The sequence below is a fragment of the Amblyraja radiata genome, chromosome 17 (assembly GCF_010909765.2).
Source record: "Amblyraja radiata isolate CabotCenter1 chromosome 17, sAmbRad1.1.pri, whole genome shotgun sequence".
Lineage (NCBI taxonomy): Eukaryota > Metazoa > Chordata > Chondrichthyes > Rajiformes > Rajidae > Amblyraja > Amblyraja radiata.
This window is the reverse complement of record NC_045972.1, coordinates 33,746,894-33,764,900: the sequence shown is the minus strand read 5'-3', so window position 1 is coordinate 33,764,900 and position 18,007 is coordinate 33,746,894. Positions and strand designations below refer to the sequence as shown.

The following is an 18,007-nucleotide window of genomic DNA, read 5'->3' as shown; positions in this document are numbered from 1 at the left end:
GCCAGATATGGCTTTTCCTTAACAAATCCACGTTGACTGTCCATGATTTATTCTGTGCTTTTCTAAATGAAGGTTTATATTGTCCATTATAATCATTTGCCCACAGCCAAAGTTGTACTAATTGCCACGAAGAAGGGTTTCGACCAGAAATATTGCCTATTTCCTTCACTCCATAGATGCTGCCTCACCCACTGAGTTCCTCCAGCACTTTTGTCTACCTTCGATTTACCAGCATCTGCAGTTCCTTCTTAAACTAATTGCCATGTATGTGTTTGGTTTGCCCATGCCTCTTTCTTTAAACAAGAGGACAATGTTAGCATTTCTTCAATTCTCTGCCACTGCTTCTGTTGCAAGGAAGGATTGGAAAATCATGGTCAGAGCCTGTGTTTGTTTGAGCAGCTTGAGATATATTTCTTCTTGGCTTGGCTGTTCAAAGATACATTTCATGTTCGAAGGAAGAACACTTGACCCAAAATGTTAACTGGTTTCTTTTTCCACAGATGCTACTTAACTGGCTGTTCTTCCAATACATTTCTGCTTTGGTGACCAAAAGTACTGTAGCAAAACCTTCCTGCTGTTACTTGCTAAGTCTTGACTAAGCTTGACACATGTTATCCCAGTCATTTCAGTCATACAGATCCTTCATAATTCAGTAGCATGAATTGCAAAGGGGCACAAATCTTCCTGGCAGGAGCCAGCAGTTCCAAAGGGAGCCACCACACTTCAAAATAATGTCTGAGACACAAATGGCTCATTGGAAGTCCAGAATGTGTCACCCTCTGATGCTGAACTCCACATGGAGCACTGCCTCTCTGAACATACACCAAACCTGACCCCAGCAATAAATTGAGACCCCAATTATTCCCACCCTGCAGAGGGGTAATTTAAGCACAGGCAACAATGGACTGCTTTATCTAGTACGATGTAACATTGTCATCTACTCTGAAATGTAATCCCAATTCATAGCAGTCAATGAAAATGATGCCAGGACCAGAATACAGTGCATTCCGTAATGTGTGATTGATGCAAGCAAACAAGGGCAAAGGTCTACCTTTATGTCTATACTAGACCAAGTGCAGACCCGTTGGGTCTGCTCCCCCAACGCAGCCGTTCCCTACCCGTAGCCCCCACGGGAGACGTGGTCCTCCAACTGAAGCGGCTCAGGAATCAGCAGTGCGGCTGTTTTTAAATGGCGTCTTTGAGGCGAGATGCGGGCGCCAGCAGCCGTTATGGTCGCTGTCCAGTAGGAGGCGACAAAATGAGTGAGTGGGGGGGGGGGGGGGGGGGGGGAGAAGGATTTTATTAAAAATGTGTACATAAACACCACGGAATTTAATGAGTGGATACTTGGAATGAAAAGTGAAATCTCTACCGAAATGGAAAAAATATATATTACGTCCTTACGGTTGCTCCAGCAGTGTCCTGCAGATTAATGTTTCATTCCTGAAGACTCCCAAGACATTTTTTTTTAAGTTTGTAAGCCTAAATACTGTAAATAACCCGTAAAATATGTAAATGGACGTCCTCTGCAGCATTTATTTCTTGGTATTTTGGAAGTGAAAGGTTAAAGCTGCCATAGTCACATGTTGTGGCATATTGAGCCAATCATGAAAGCAATTACCGTATCAGAAAAGGTCAGTTGGTAGAGAATGAGTGTTTAATGGTCACTTTGCCCACATACTGTTAATCCTTGTGTAGTCGTTTATGCGCAGGTGTTACCTTGGAGACAGACCTTCATTACACTAATTATGATTGTAATATCTCCAGTTCCAGCGTTGAGCCGATACTGAAACTGTGGTGACTGCACAAACGCATAGTTTACAAATAATTACAGCCCAGCAACATATTAATTGATGCTTTATGTGGGTCTGCTCCTCAAAACCAGACACTTGCCCAGTCGATCACAAACTCGAGGTCTATTCCAGGATGCAGGTTGAAATAGGGTTGACATTTTTAATTTGCCATTTCAATATAGGAATTTACAATAGAACAGGGTTGAGGTGCCATGCATAAAGCATATATGACATGTTGATATAAGATTTTAACATATTATAGATAAAATGTTTCCAATGATTATATCAATACAACTGTAAAGTCCTCGACCTTTTGTATATTCCTGACCTTAAACAAAACTGAGAATGTAGCTTTTAAGCACCCTACATCAAAAGTGTCACACCCCAGGATGGCGCACCTCAAAGGATCACATGCCTACTGGTTAAATATCACTGGTTTCAATCGTCCATTTATCTAACTGATTAAATGTTAAGGAACCAAAGGAGCAGCAAAGAATTAGTAACCATCAAACAGCTCAGCAATCTAACCCATCAATATTTTTCTTTTTTCCAAAGTGCTATTCAGCAAAGTATCACTACTACTACAAACCATCTTGTGAAATTGGTCAATTAATATCTTCATTTTATTTCTAACTATCATTTTATTTCTAACTAACCAACTAACCACTTAGTCTAGTCTGTTCATAAAATTGGTTCTTTAATCTTAAAGAATCCTGAAAGAGATACATTGCAGTCAGGTATCTGATGCATGAGTTGTACTGGGGGTAAGGGATATACAGTGTTAGAACTGAAGTTTTCATCCTGCCTTTGTAATTTCTGCTAAAATTCCCATATTATACAACAGGGAATTGCAAAGCAGAAGGCGGAAAGGTTGTGCGTCCTGTTTGACAAATTGCAAATGCCTGTGCTTGAGAGTTGTAGTTCTAACCCATCTGTTGTGAGGCTCCATCATGACTGTAAGCAATTGTGACTACAGAAGGGGAAAAATCCATGGGCCACAAGTGGAAGGAAAATATAAATTCATTTTACTATTTAAGCTTTTGAATAAAAATCAGAAATATTAATGTTATTTGAGATGAAATATTCTATGGGAGGTGTTAACTGATTGCACTAGCACTGGGAGCTTTTATGATATACTTGATGCGAGCTCTGTGGTCAATTGTTTAGCCAGTTATCCAATGATTATGAATTATCTGGACAGGTGCAAATTCTGATCATTCAGATCTCAAAATTGTGAAGTGGCAGATCACCAGCGATGTCAAAGAGAGACAGATCTTTGGTGAAGAAACTATATGAGTGTGAAAAATACTCATTATACTTATGTTAATCACTGTATTCCATCCTACTCATCCATTGCCTCTAAACTGTCAGACTGATTCATTAATATCTGTTCCCGGATGAGCAGAGATATCTTCCAAGCAAACAGTAGGAAGAGCGAAACACAAAGTACTCGAGCAACTCAGCGGGTCAGGCAACATCTGTGAAGAGAATAGATAGATGATAATTTGGTGGGGGTTGGGGGGAAGCTGGAAAAGAGAGGTGAGGGTGGGGTGTGGCCTGGCAAGCAGTAGGAGGATACAAGTGAGTTTGTTTCAAATTTGCTGACAAGGGAGGTGCTATTGTAGTCTGGCAGGGAGATCTCTACTGTGCTGAGGCCAGGCATCATAGACATAGACATAGAAAATAGGTGCAGGAGTAGGCCATTCGGCCCTTCGAGCCTGCACCGCCATTCAATATGATCATGGCTGATTATCCAACTCAGTATCCTGTACCTGCCTTCTCTCCATACCCCCTGATCCCTTTAGCCACAAGGGCCACATCTAACTCCCTCTTAAATATTGCCAATGAACTGGCCTCAACTACCTTCTGTGGCAGAGAATTCAAGTTTTTGGACGTCAGTTTTTGGACGCCTCGTATCTACCGTTCAACATGACCTCATAGACATGTACCAATCCACCATCTCCCAAACATTTCTGATCACATTGGCTCCCTGCTCTGCCCGTTTCAAACTCCTTCCCAAAATGCACAAGCAAAACTACCTTGGCAGACCCATTGCTTATGCCTGCTCCTACCCTGCCAAACCCATTCAAATATCATGATTCTATTTTGTCCACCCTTGTCCAGCCCCTTCCAACCTACATCTGCAACACCCCACACCACTTCAATAACTTTTGATTCCTAGTATTTAATTCCTAGTACTCAATTCTACAGTAGAATCAAACTATGACCTTGCCAAGGTTATCATCAGACTTTGGGTTCTCGATGAACTGCGAGCAATGGTGACAGGAATCTGCTGGTAGCATTCGAAAGTTTGGTGATACAAAGTCATGCATCTGAGGCATCATTCATCTGGGCTGGGGTCCCTTTAATGCAAGGGGCTGAGGAATAGTAAATGGATTTGAGATTGGATAAATGTAAGCAATCGTGTTTGGAACTAGAACAAAGAACTTTTGGATGCACAGATATTTATGTACATTTTCAAACATTCACTTGAAGCATCCTATCAGTGCGGGACTGTTTACGGACAACTAAATTTCAACTCGAGGGAGGTGCTTCCTCATGCACTCTGTTCTGAGTTAATTGCTGGGCTGGCTCCAACTGGCCACAAATAGGCCAAATGAAGAAGTTAAATCATTGTCACTGGCCAACAGGTTCTGACCTACTGTTGGAACGATTGTGGCCAAGTATATCCCTGTCCTTTTAAATCTGTTTTAGCAGTCAGAACACATTGCTTGAATCTGCTTTGGTGCAGAAGGTTATTAAGATGCAGAACACGGGCAGCTGCTGCTGTTTGTGACTGGCTGCTGCCGTGAGGAATTTAACATTGCAAGATTATGGAAATGGGGTTGTTGGGCTGAGAGGAGCTGAGCCAGTCCTTCAAGTTGCCAGTAATTGATCATTTCTACAGATAATGGGTTTTGTGTTTAATTTTTAATGGTGCTGTAATGTTATTTGTGGTGCAGTGTGGGTCACCTTGAGAACTCTGCAGATGAAACCCGAAGATCATGAGTGCAGTTCTCAGTCACAGTCGTGAATACAAAGCTCAAGTGCAGATGCAATTCTCTAAAATCGATCAGCTGGTTGTACATTGGGTTCAATTTTTAAAAAGGGAGACAAGTCTAATGTCTGCAGACAGACATATTTTTGGTATGGACAGCTTTAGTGTCCACTAAGGATGCAAACAAAATATTGACACAAGCCTTATGGGGCTTTCTCACGGGGCGACTTGACGCAAGATGTAACCAGAGTGAAGTGGTCGTGGTCTAGCACGATATCACACGATATAACGGGGGGTAGATAAAGAGTTCCCACGGGTACTCGGCATTTCTGTTATTTGTGCGAGTGACTTGTCCGTCTCCCGAGCTTTCCCGTTAAATCTTGAATGACATTGTGAACTGTGAAGTGTTGTTAAATCATCACGTGGCACAAATGATGTCACTTTTTTTTTCACACACTATAAATATCCTCCCTTGGTTGAATTGGCTCATTTGGAGACATGCCTGTACTAAGTAGTTTCGAGTACTGGATGGTGGTGTTTTTCATTGACGCGCTGTATGCAGCAGCCCTCTATGTGAATCGAGGATGCTTGCGTGAAGGCAGAAGGGTGAGATTAATTAAAAAGAGAATTAACAGGAAGTCTCACTGGGTGAAGCCCATCTTTCAACGGAGACCTCTATTTGGACAATATGATAAACTGCTTAATGTGCTGAGCGAAGAGGAAATTGCCTGCACTCATGCATAATTTATTTTATGGCTCTTGGAGACATGATTCCAACTTCAAACACAGAGCGTGTAAAAGCTGTCTGCGACTTTTTTACTTTGCAGCTGCAGGGCACAGACACACTTATAAGAGAAGTTTAAGTTAACTGTAAAAACAGCACTTTTACATCAATAGCAATGTATGTTTTTAAATCATGGATAACATTAAATGGTCTTCCTGTTGATGTACTAATATATCGTTATATATACTCACATGAGCACCCGGGATACTCCGCAGCCTTCGTCTCTAGCAGGTTCCGTTTTTTTCTCCCTGTTTCTGTAATCCTCTCTGGATTTATCGTAAAGAATTTCGTTGAATTGGTACCATTCTACAAGTCCCCCCTCTTGTTCCCTGGTGAAGTTATATGGCCTTACCTTCTGCCATCTTCCCTTTATATACGCGTCTGTTGAGGCTATTCCTACAACGGCTACTGGGGAGGCAATCTGAAATCCACCTTGCTCACCCTCTCCCTGCTCCAAGGAGCCCACAGGCAGTGTTATCTGTGGCATCTCCTGTTGCCTCTCCACCTGTCTCTCTTGCTGCGTCTCCTCCTCATTCTCCTGCATGGCAAAAACCTTTCTGACATGCTTTACCCCCTTTCTTTGAGCTTTTCTGGGAGCCATCTCTGCAAGTGTTCCAGTGAAAAAGATTCTCCAACAATGACAATGAGGTGGGACGTCCTCGATGGACACATGTTCCATTGGCGATATTGAGACCACCTTTTTTACTCACCTTCTGTCCCCTCTGTCCAGCTTCCGGGTTCACCGTTCGCAGGAGTTCCCACGGTAAACGCAAGAGTTATTACGGATATCGCACTGGCCACTACGTCCATATAATGTTTCAATGTTCAACCACAAGTTGTAATTGTTATATGGTTATATGGTTATATGGTTAAGTGTACAAGTCACTCTTGGAGAAATTCAAGCTTGCTTGATTTTTCTCCCGAGTCAACAAGTTACACGAGTACCTGCCGTTAGCGCCACGGTGGTCCACGATGGTCCACGAATGCCGTACGGTTATCGTATGAGGTTCCCACGATGTTCAACTCTGGTTACCTCTTGCCTCAAGTCGCCCCGTGAGAAAGCCCCATTATACTGCTAATGGGATATTCTTTATACTGCTATAGACTCATCTGCAGACTGCAAATAGACTAGGAACAGTATGTTTACTGTTGTGGACAGAGACCACCTGCAGAGACAGAGTAGGTTGTGCATACTGGAACAGTTCCATATTTTGTACTGTACAAATAAGCAGAGCTTGTACACCAGTACAGACGATCTGCACTATTTAATGTGGTGAGTGACTGATAAGTGGCTGTGCCACATTTCAGTATCCAAGGACACACACAGTCCTGATCAAAGCATAGTGGTGGGTGACTGATGACTCTATTTACTCATACAGACTCCAGCTTTATGCAGCTTTGTCACGTGGCTTATCTGAACACATTCTGTTGTCGTTCTTTAACTATTTAGCAACCCACATAAGCTTTGTTTTATTTTACCGAAGATTTACACAGTGTCCTCCGATTGACCTCCAGCACCCGATCAAATGGCTCAGTGAATGTGAAAGGGCTTTCAACACGAGGGGCAGGGGTGAATATAGAAACAGAGAATTGAGGCTCCATCCTGTCCTCATCACCAGGACATCTTCCAGCTGCAATCATTTGTGAAGAGGAGCTCTGGATATAAAACTTCAGGAGGGAGTCATTTGTTCTTGGATTCAAGAACTAAATATGTTTAAGAAAGCCGGCCGGTGATTGTTCTCACCTCCCCAATTTCAGCTTCAGTTCAATGGCTCATACTTTTCCATGCCTTTTCTACAGGTAACCTCAATCAAATTTATCTCCCCATATTATTTACATCAACGTGAGTTGCATTTTGGAATGTAAGCACTTATACTTATGCTTTACTATTTAGATCATTAATAAAAAGGAGAGGTAGAAAGGGATTTGGGGTTTGACAGACTAATCAAGCTATTACTTTACAGTTGGTGAAATCACTCACACAAATCAAATCTCATTGATGCACCTTGATGCAATTCACAAAGGTGTTTACCATTAGACTCACTACTCTTTCACATATTATCTCACCCTACTCCTTTGTGGCATCTGTCCAAATCCCCATACCATCACAGAGAAACTTCACCCATTAGAAGATCTTGATCACACAGTGAATATAGTGTGTCGAGACTGTTCAGGATGGGTTGTGTGATCAGCAGAGGAATTGATGACAATGGCAAGAGCAATGGTTTCAACCGCCCAAATGCATAGCTGTTCTTCTATGAGGATGACAGACAAGCTGGGCTTTCCAGATAATGAAGCAGTCTGTATTAATGCATTGAAAAACCTAAGCAACAATTAGACTTGGGCTAATATGGTAAGTACTATACACACCATACCGTTGTAATAAGGTTAAACATTTTGATTTAGTGTTCAATTGCAATCTTATTCCTAATTAACACAGGATCTCAGAATCTCAGAATCAAAACAAATTTAACTCGATCCACTTGATGCAATGTAGTGACAAAACAGGCAAGGGGGTGATTCATCTGAGTTTTCAAAGTCTTCTATCATCTACACAACCCAAATGAGTAGTGTGGTGGAACACCCCACACATGCATCTCTGACAACACTCGAGAAGTTTGACCCTCACCACTGGCTTCTCAAGGGCAATTAGGGGTGATTAATAAATGCCAGTCTTGTATGCCCAAATCCAGACAAATGAATATATTTTTAAAAATCCAGGGCTAAGCAATGTCTTTGATTAGTACCCCATCTGCGTCAATAGTTGCAATCACTTGCATAATGTGATTACAGATTGTATCAGGCACAGAGTGCACTGAGGTATCTCATTAAAGGTTTCTTCAACTGCCCCTCCAAACCTGGGATATAACAATCGAAAAGGACAAGAGCAGAAAGCACATAGGAAAAACACCACCTCTACACCTTATCCTCCAATTCATGCACCTTCCTGACCAGAGCATATTATGCCATCCCTTATTATCTCTAGGGCAAAATCCTGCAATTCTTTATCTGGGAACATATTCCACAGATGTTTGCAAAAGTGCAAAAATATGGCACGGCGCTATCATCTGAGGAATGAGCATCAAATACTTTCCTTGCTCTTGATACCACATCCCATGGATAGCAGAGTTAAAAATTAAGAACCTGTGGCTTACAAGAGATGTTAACACAAAACTGGGTATTGCCATTAAACCAGGTGATGATCTTTCTGAAGGGTATTGGTTTATTATTGTCACCTGTACTGAGATTCAGTGAAAAGATTTTCTTTGCCTGCTATCCAGTCAAATCAAATTCTATCATACATGAGGATAATCAAGCCATATATAAGTACAACAGGTAGTACAAAGAGAAAAATAACAGTGCAAAAAATAATGTACAGTCTGATAATAGCAGGGAACAAGCTATTCCTGAATCCGGTTGTATGTTCTTTCAAGCATTTGTATCTTCCGACAAATGGGAGAGGGAGAAGAGGGAATGACCATAGTAAAAAAAAAAAGGTCTTTGTTATGTTGAGGAGCACAAGAAACTGCGCATGCTGGAATTTTTGATTTTCAACAAATTGCTGGTTGTACTGGTATCTGGATCCTTGTCCAATATTCCCTTGGTACACTAAAGCAACTGCGGGCATGTTGCCACTCTCATTCATAGGATCCTCTCTATAACTGGAGTCGTAAAGCTACTGCTAGATTTAATGGAGTACTTATTTTCCTTTATTTTCCAGATAAACTCTGCTTCAACACATTCTTCAACTTTGAGGACATGCAGGAGATTACTAAACACTTTGTTGTGTGCCATGTGGATGCTCCTGGTCAGCAGACAAATGCCTCACAATTCCCTGCAGGGTGAGTCCCACTGACATTTGTATCAAATCTTTAATTTGAGGTATAATACTCACGGTCTGGTCATAGTTCCCTCTCCATATTTTATATCATTCAACCCTTTGGATTCATTGTCTATCAATGACTATATAAACCATTTGATCCCTTTGATTATGATATTGGCCTGTAACCAACTCGTCAGAATTCTGTTTTATTCATTATTTCATAGGTTTATTGGCCATTCTTTATTATCCTTGAGCAGGTGTTTTTGGCTGCCATTGTGATCTGTTGGCCAGCTCTTCTCTCCTTCTGAACCTGCTGAGGTTTGTAGTCGGCAGGGCAGTACTCTGCATATTGCCAACTTGGACAATTTTACATTTTAATCAAGCCAATTAAACTACAAACCATAACATCTTTGGAGTGTGGGAGGAAACCGAAGATCTCGGAGAAAACCCACGCAGATCACGGGGAGAACATATAAACTCCATACAGACAGCACCCGTAGTCGGGATCGAACCCGGGTCTCTGGCGCTGCATTTTGCTGTAAGGCAGCAACTCTACTGCTGTGCCACCGTGACCGCTCTCATGCCTTCATAGTCCCCTTTGTTCAGCTGCATCACTGACACTTCCTATTTCTCCTTCTCAAATTGCAGATTAAAACTAATCATATTATGATCACTACCTCCAAGCGGTTCCTTTACCTCGAGTTCTCTTATAGAATCTGGTTCATTGGACAACACTAAATCCAGAATTGCCTTTTCTCTGGTCGGCTCCATTACAAGCTGCTCTAAGAATCCATCTCGGAGGCACTCTACAAACTCTCTTTTTTGGGGTCCTGAACTGATCTGATTTTCCCAGTCTACTTGCTTATTGAAATCCCCCATCACCACAGTGGCATTACCTTTGTTACATGCCAGTTTTAACTCCTGCTGCAACTTACACCCTACATCCGGGCTACTAATTGGGGGTCTGTAGATAACACCAATTAGTGTCTTCTTGCCTACACAATTCCTCAACTCAATCCACAGGGACTCTACCTCGTCAGTCCCTATGTCTTCCCTCGCAAGGGACTGAATTCCATCCCTCACCAGCAGAGCTACCCCCCCCCTCCTCCGCCCACCTGCCTGTCCTTTCTATAGGATGTATAACCCTGAATATTAAGTTCCCAGGCCCGATCCTCCTGCAGCCACATCTAAATAATCCCCACAATGTCATATCTGCCAACCTCTAACTGAGCCTCAAGCTAATCTACTTTACTTCTTATACTTCGTGCATTCATATACAATATTTTTAATTCCTAACGCATCTCACCTTTCACATCGATCCCTATTACACTTGGCCATACTCTCCTATCCCTTTGTGAGCTTTTTTTCCCGTTAATTCTGGGGTCATTAACTATCCCTATACTCTCTTTCCCTTTAACTCCGTCCTTGACTATCCCATTTGACACATTGAATGCATTTCCTTTTATGGAGCATCTTCCCTGACCCATTCAAAATCTCTCAAAACACAGTTTTCTGTACAGTAAGTTTCAAATGACCAATTAATCTATTTTAATGATGTTGATTGAGGGATACATATTGGTCAGGACACTGGAGGTAACTTGCCTGCTCTTTTTCAAAGTAGGTTGATAAGATTTTCTTACATCCACTTCAAAAGTCAAATAAGGTATCTGTTTGGCATCTCATCCAAAATAAGCATCTGTAACAACTCGCTCAAATTTTAACCCACAACTTTTTTAATGTGGAGCTACCAACCGAACTGCACTGACACCGCAAAATGATACCTCTCTCCAACACCACTTTGTCATGTTTTTTGAGTCCCAGTACTTGTAATTTTTGTGATATATCAATGTTCATTGTTGTTTCCAGCAGTAGTTTTTTCGCCCCCCATCTGATATAAAGAAGGCCCATGTCCATACCAATTGATTTTATGCACTGTATTCTTCCTTCAGATACCAGTTCCCAACCATGGATCAACTAGCTGCCATGTTGCCAAGTGTAGTTCAACATTTTGGGTGAGTCATCTTATAAGTTGCTAAGCACCATGTCTCAAATTAAATTATGTTGTTCTGAATGTAGTATATCGAATAAATATAATTTGTTGCTAAGCACCTAATATCTGTAATGACTAGCATTTGCTAAGCATCCATAACACTAATAAATGAGTTGTAAAGAGAGAGTGGAAAGACTGGGACTTTTCCCCCTGAAGCGAAGGATTATTCGGGATGACTTTAAAGATGTTGATAAGATTCTGAGGGGCACAGAAAAGGTGGATGGTAACAGTCCTTTCCCCAGGGTAGGGGAGTCATAAACTAGAGGGCATAGGTTTAAGATGAGAGGGGAAAGATTTAAAGTGTACCTGAGAGTCAATTTCTTCTTGCAGTGGTGGGTATATGAAATGAGCTGCCAGAGAAGTGCTCGAGGGTGGTACAATTACAATGGTTAGAAGACATGTGATAGATACACGGATTGGAGAGGTTTAGAAAGATATGGCCGAATGCAGGAAAATGTGATTAGTGCAGATAGACACCTTGGTTGACATCAAATATACTAGAGCTCCTCTAGTAACTTTGGTTGACATGGACTAGTTGAGCCAAAGGGCCTCTTTCTATGCTGCTTAACTCTTAAGACTCCGAGAAGTGATGTAAAAATATATCCTAAGTTTTGAACACTAATTACTTAATATTATGGAATATATGCTCTGAACCCCATTTCTGAAGTTCCGCATTGAGAATATTAATAGACCAAATTTTGGAAGCAGACTATCGTGCATGCCTTATTTGTTAAGCATATCTTTAATACTTCTAAAAAGTCACTATCTTTTTCTTTAGCTATTGCTCTGATCCTTCAGGTATCCCACAATACTGTGGATTTGCAAGTATTGTGAGATTCCTGAAGGATCAGAGCAACATGGTGGCCTCGTGATACTTCAGGCATAGCTATATTGCATGGAAACAGGCACTTCCCACCTTGTACATCCCAAGGTGGCATACTGGGCAAGACCCATTTGCTGCATATGGCCCACTAAACCCTTTTTATTCATAAATTATTCCAAATGTCTTTTAAAAGTTGTAATTGTTTCTTCTACTATAGTTTCTGCTGGCAGATCATTCCAAACACAAGTGAAAATGTTGCCATTGCAGTTCTTTTTAAATCTCTCCCCTCTCTCCTTAAACCTATGAATTCTAGTTTTAGAATTCTCTACCCTGGGGAAAAAGACTTGAGCGTTCACTTAATCCATGCATCTCATGATCTTGTACACATCAATAAGGTCACCCCTCAGCCTCCCATGCTCCAAAGAAAAAAGGCTCAGACTATCCAACCTCTACATATAACTCATGTCCAAAAGTCCAGATAACATCCTGGTGACACTTTTCTGTACCTTTTCCAACATAATGACATTCTTCCCGTTGCTCGGCAACAGGAACTGCACATAGTACTCCGTGTAGTACACAAGGGGAGTGTCACCATTGACTTGTACAACTGCATCATGATGTTCCAGCTGTTGTACTCAATATACTTCCCAATGAAGGCAAGCACACCAAAGGCTTTCATCTCACTGTCACCAGACTCGCCACTTTCAAGGAGCCATGTATCTGCACTCCCAGATTTCTTTGTTCTTTGTCTTTGTCCACAATACTACCAATTTTAGTGTAATCTGCAAATTTATTAACAATTTTAAGTACATTGTCATCCAAATCATTAATGTAGAAAACAAACTACGGTGGACCCAGCATTGACCTCTGTAGGGCTCCACTGGTCACAGGCCTCCAATTAGATAACCAATCCTTCGCAACGACCATTTGACTCCTTCCTCCACGTCAATTTTGAATCAAATTGGCTAACTCACCTTGGATTCCATGCATTCTTGTCTTCCAGGCTAGATTACCACATGTGACTTCATCAAAGGCATAGCTAAAGTCCATATAAATAATTTGCACCACATTGGTCACCTTGAAAAAAACTCAATCAGATTTGTGAGACACGGTTTTCCATGCATAAAGCCGTGCTGACTATCCTTAATCAGTCTGGGCCTATACAAATGCTGATGGACTTTGTCAGTAAGAATCCTTTCCAATAACCTTTCCACCACTGCCATCAGGCTCATCCTGTAGTTGCCTGGCTTGTCCTAGCTGCCCTTCTTAAATAATCGTACAATGTTATCCACCCTTCAGTTTTCTGGAAGTTGACCTGTGGCTAAAGATAAATCAAATATCTCTGCAGGGCTCTGCAATTTCCTCCCTTGTATCACACAAGGTCTGAGAATACATTTGGTCAGGCCCAGTGGATTTATCCACTTTAATGTGCTTTAGAACCGCCAAACCTTCTCTTTGGTAATTCATATCGAATGTAAGATATTACAACTCCAAAGACAGTTCCAATGAATAATTGTATTTGTTTCTCCTTATCCTTCTTCCAGGTTTAAGAGTATTGTTGGAATCGGAGTGGGAGCTGGAGCCTATGTCCTTGCCAAGTTTGCAGTGAGTCTCTTAGCATTGTGCTACTGCCATGCAATGTGATATCAGTAGATTTGTAAAATTTACTTAAATTTAAATTGTTCATGCGATATTTGTTCCACACTCTGAACCCCCACTATTAGCCTCCCTTCTACCAACTGCCCTCAGCACTTTCCACAAACGAGTGGTATTGTGGCCAGTTACAGATCTTTTATTGCTGTCCATTGTGGAACTTGCACAGGTACTTGACTGGACAGTGCATTTGGTATAGCGGATTACAGAGAATGGTTAGAGAGAGGGTGCGTAGAGAGTGAATAGATTCCAATTCTTATTTCACTTTGTATTTAAAAAATATTTGAACTGTTACTAAAATTTAGAGTTTTTACTTCCTCATTTGCTTTTGGTGAGAATTCTTCAGTCATTTTGACTGTTCACTGCGTGACATTGTTGTGACACTGCGTTTGCTGAATGCTGCATGTCCATATAGGAAAGCAAGTCAGATTGTCTCAATAGCTGATAAATCCTTTTGGCAGTAAGCTTTGGGCCTGGAAGCAAGTCTTGCCACTTCACAGATGACAGGAACATTTAAATGCAGGAGTTTATGGAGCAGGAAATGTTACTCAGTTTATCCAAATTATGGCTTAATGTTCCGATGAAGTTTTATCTACTTCATTTAAATCAAACTGCGTTATCTCTCATACATTGACAGATGTGTTGATATTTTCCAGCACACATCATTTACGTTTTGTATCTTGATATGGGACCTACTCTCTTTGACTTGCTTTACTGGACACCAGTAACAGATGGTTTTGAGTATAATTTCTGTCTTTTAAAATTGATTTACCAAAGGAATTTCAGACATGCATAAACAGGTCTGTTGATAATATTAGCACTCATTACATTCTTGGTTCTTGAGTACCGAACACCCTTAAACTGTAGCAGCTCTGCAGGTATGCCTTGAATTGGCCTGTCAAGCAAGGCTTCTCATGAACTTTAATGTGTAGGAATCTCTTGTGCAGTGAGCTCTCTCAATCTAATGTCCCTCTCACTGGTTTTGTTGGACTTACTTGACTGTGTGCTCTTTCAGTTGATTTTCCCAGATATGGTGGAGGGGATGGTCCTGATCAATATTGATCCCTGTGGAAAGGGTTGGATTGACTGGGCAGCAACTAAGGTCAGTACACATAAGTATTTAACTGCGACAAATAATAAAACATATCATCATCTTGCTATTTTAAGCTGAAAAACAGTAGAGGCATTATGAATGTGTTTTCCAACTAAATTAAATGCTTGTAAACAAATCTCTGAGTCTAGGTTCGGAATTTCAATTAGGACTGCATTGTTTTATACATTTGGGATGTGGCCTATTGGAAATCTTAATGTGGGTCGCAGAAGACAAGCACTCCTAAAGAGGAAGCTCTGATATTCAACCAGGCACAAAAGTGCTCGGTGCAGTAATTCAGAATCAGAATCAGAATCACACTTAATTCGCCAAGTATGTTTTGCAACATACGAGGAATTTCATTGGAGATCATAAAGCAAGTTGTGAACTGGGGATAGAATTTCCAGGGTTTAGAGAGAGTGTCGGTGAAGACAATGGTGTGGGTTAGGTTTGGAGAGATACACTGTTGGTAGTGACAGGATTGAGGGATGTTGAACGAATTATATGGGAAGGTAAGCCTTGAGGGTAGTGAGGAGCAGGGGCTAAAGGGAAGAGTGCAGTGGCCATTCATTGAGTTTTAATCACAATGAAAAGATAAAAACAAACATCTACTTGGAGGAAGGCGGACACCTTGGACCCTCCAATATGACAGCTCCACTAAGGTCTGTTTTCACTCAGACCTGAAAATGGCCCTCCCAGTCTCAAAATTTTGGGAACCCTGAATAGGTATAGTAATTAGTACCTGGGAATGGTTTATGACCTAGAACCTATTCACGAGTTTAAATTATGACTTGTATAGCTTGAGTTTCAGTTCTATGGATAAAACGCATGGCAGCATAAAATATAGCTATGCAGAATTTACATTGTCATTCATTTTGTTTTTGAAATATAATTTTTCTTGCTTTAAACAGGCATCATGATGATTGGCTTTTAAAGATTCCCTTTATGTTTGTGAGAAGAATTAGATGGCAGTTGATGGTGTGCAAAAGAACATGGGTTGCAGGGTATAAGTGGGAGAATATGATTAATAATAATAATACATTTTATTTATGGGCGCCTTTCAAGAGTCTCAAGGACACCTTACATAAATTTAGCAAGTAGAGGAAAAACATGTAAGGCAAATCAAGCCCAGATGAAAAGGGAGGGGGACATGGGGCTAAGGATAGGCAGAGGTGAAGAGATGGGTCTTGAGGCGGGACTGGAAGATGGTGAGGGACACGGAATTGCGGATCAGTTGGGGGAGGGAGTTCCAGAGCCTGGGAGCTGCCCTGGAGAAGGCTCTATCCCCAAAACACCGGAGGTTGGACTTGTGGATGGAGAGGAGACCGGCTGATGTGGATCTGAGGGACCGTGAGGGTTGGTAGGGGTAGAGGAGGTCAGTGAGATATAGGGGGGCCAGATGGTGGAGGGCTTTGTATGTGAGGACCAGGATTTTGTAGGTGATCCGGTGGGAGATGGGAAGCCAGTGAAGTTGTTTGAGGACTGGAGTGATGTGATGCCAGGATTTGGTGTGGGTGATGAGTCGGGCGGCTGCGTTCTGGACCAGTTGGAGTCGGTTGATGTAGGTGGAGCTGATGCCAAGGAGAAGTTAGTTGCAGTAGTCCAGTCGGGAGGAGATGAAAGCATGGATGAGTCTTTCAGCAGCGGGAGGTGTGAGAGAGGGTCTGATTATGGCGATGTTGTGGAGGTGAAAGAAGATGATATTGTTCTGAAAACTGGCATAGGATCAGTGAGAATGGCCATTATCTCTGACGCAAGAAATTGCTTGTATCATTCCTTGAGCAATCCTGCTTGTTTATGTGATGCGCAGGTCAGTGGAACAATAAGGCCAGTAAAAGTTGAATGTAAAGGTGTCAAAAAAAAACTAAAAGATGTTCACAATTGGACAGAACAATTGTGAGGATGGTGTCAAAGAAATAATGACCGAGTCCTTAATTATTATTGTTACAGATTCCAGTTTAGTTGCACATTATAGATACTCTTGAATGTTCTTTGAATGACTAAAATGTCTAAGTAAAATTTTACTGAACAGAACTGAGAATGGAAAAATCGACTTCAAAAGTGAACCAAAGTCACAGCTGAAAAATTCAAGCCCCTATTATGCTTGTGTAAATTCGGAAAGTTATCTTTACAATTTAAATTAGTGGGGTTTTTTTTGCATTGCTCAAAATAGCACTGTATAAATCCATATTCATGGTTCCTCTTCAGGTTTAGCTTAGATTATGGATTGGTGTAGAGAAATGTTGTCCTTCAAGATTTTGGAGAATGCGGAGAGTGAAGCTCATTGCTCTTCTGTTTGTTGACAGCTCTCGGGTCTAACCAGCTCTCTCCCTGACACCGTCCTGTCACATCTCTGCAGCCAGGTAAGTTGATACTGCATGACCACCAGAGGCCCTGTTTCCTGCCACATCATCTAATAAAACACTTCATCAACCCATGGCAATAAACCTAGCCCAGGATGATCAACCCCTGAGATTTGCTGATATGGGTTTAAAAAATTATTTTGAACGTTGATGTATTTCACTTTAATTTCGAGTTTGGTAGGCAGATGGAAAATGCCTCCTTGGTCCTTGGTGTAAGGACCACAGGTGACTTTTAATTTCAGACCTCGTCTACATTTTACAGGCCAGCTACCTGACCTAAACTGGTGAACTGGGGCAGCTGAAAGGGCATTGTCCACAATGTAGGGAAAGATTTACATTGAAGTCAGGCTAAAATGTATTTCAAAGTCCAGAATGAGAAATAGTATGACAGGGAGATATGATGCATGCAATGTAATAATTTAGAATTGATTGTGATAAATCTGATGCAGTGTAAGAATTTGGATATATTCTATTAGTGGCGATTAGATACAATACCATAATTAGGTTAGTCCGAATATTAAAGAACAGTGCAATCACTTTGGTTAAACAATTTTGGTACATTTAAGCATGCAGTGTATCCTATCACACTATCTACTACGTGTTATGATGTGATTTGTTAGGTTGAAGCAA

The 18,007-nt window shown here is 41.3% G+C and overlaps 1 protein-coding gene across 9 annotated transcripts in view; it reads left to right on the top strand.

The window, feature by feature from the left end:
* The window catches only part of ndrg4 (NDRG family member 4), a 111,763-nt gene that overhangs the window by 74,585 nt on the left and 19,171 nt on the right, over positions 1 to 18,007 (top strand). For all 9 annotated transcript variants that reach the window (XM_033036076.1, XM_033036075.1, XM_033036074.1 and 6 more), the window contains 5 exons: positions 9,297 to 9,417; positions 11,348 to 11,410; positions 13,816 to 13,876; positions 14,940 to 15,026; positions 17,321 to 17,377. In XM_033036076.1, coding sequence (XP_032891967.1) covers positions 9,297 to 9,417; positions 11,348 to 11,410; positions 13,816 to 13,876; positions 14,940 to 15,026; positions 17,321 to 17,377 — 389 coding nt within the window. The remainder of the gene's footprint in view (positions 1 to 9,296; positions 9,418 to 11,347; positions 11,411 to 13,815; positions 13,877 to 14,939; positions 15,027 to 17,320; positions 17,378 to 18,007) is intronic.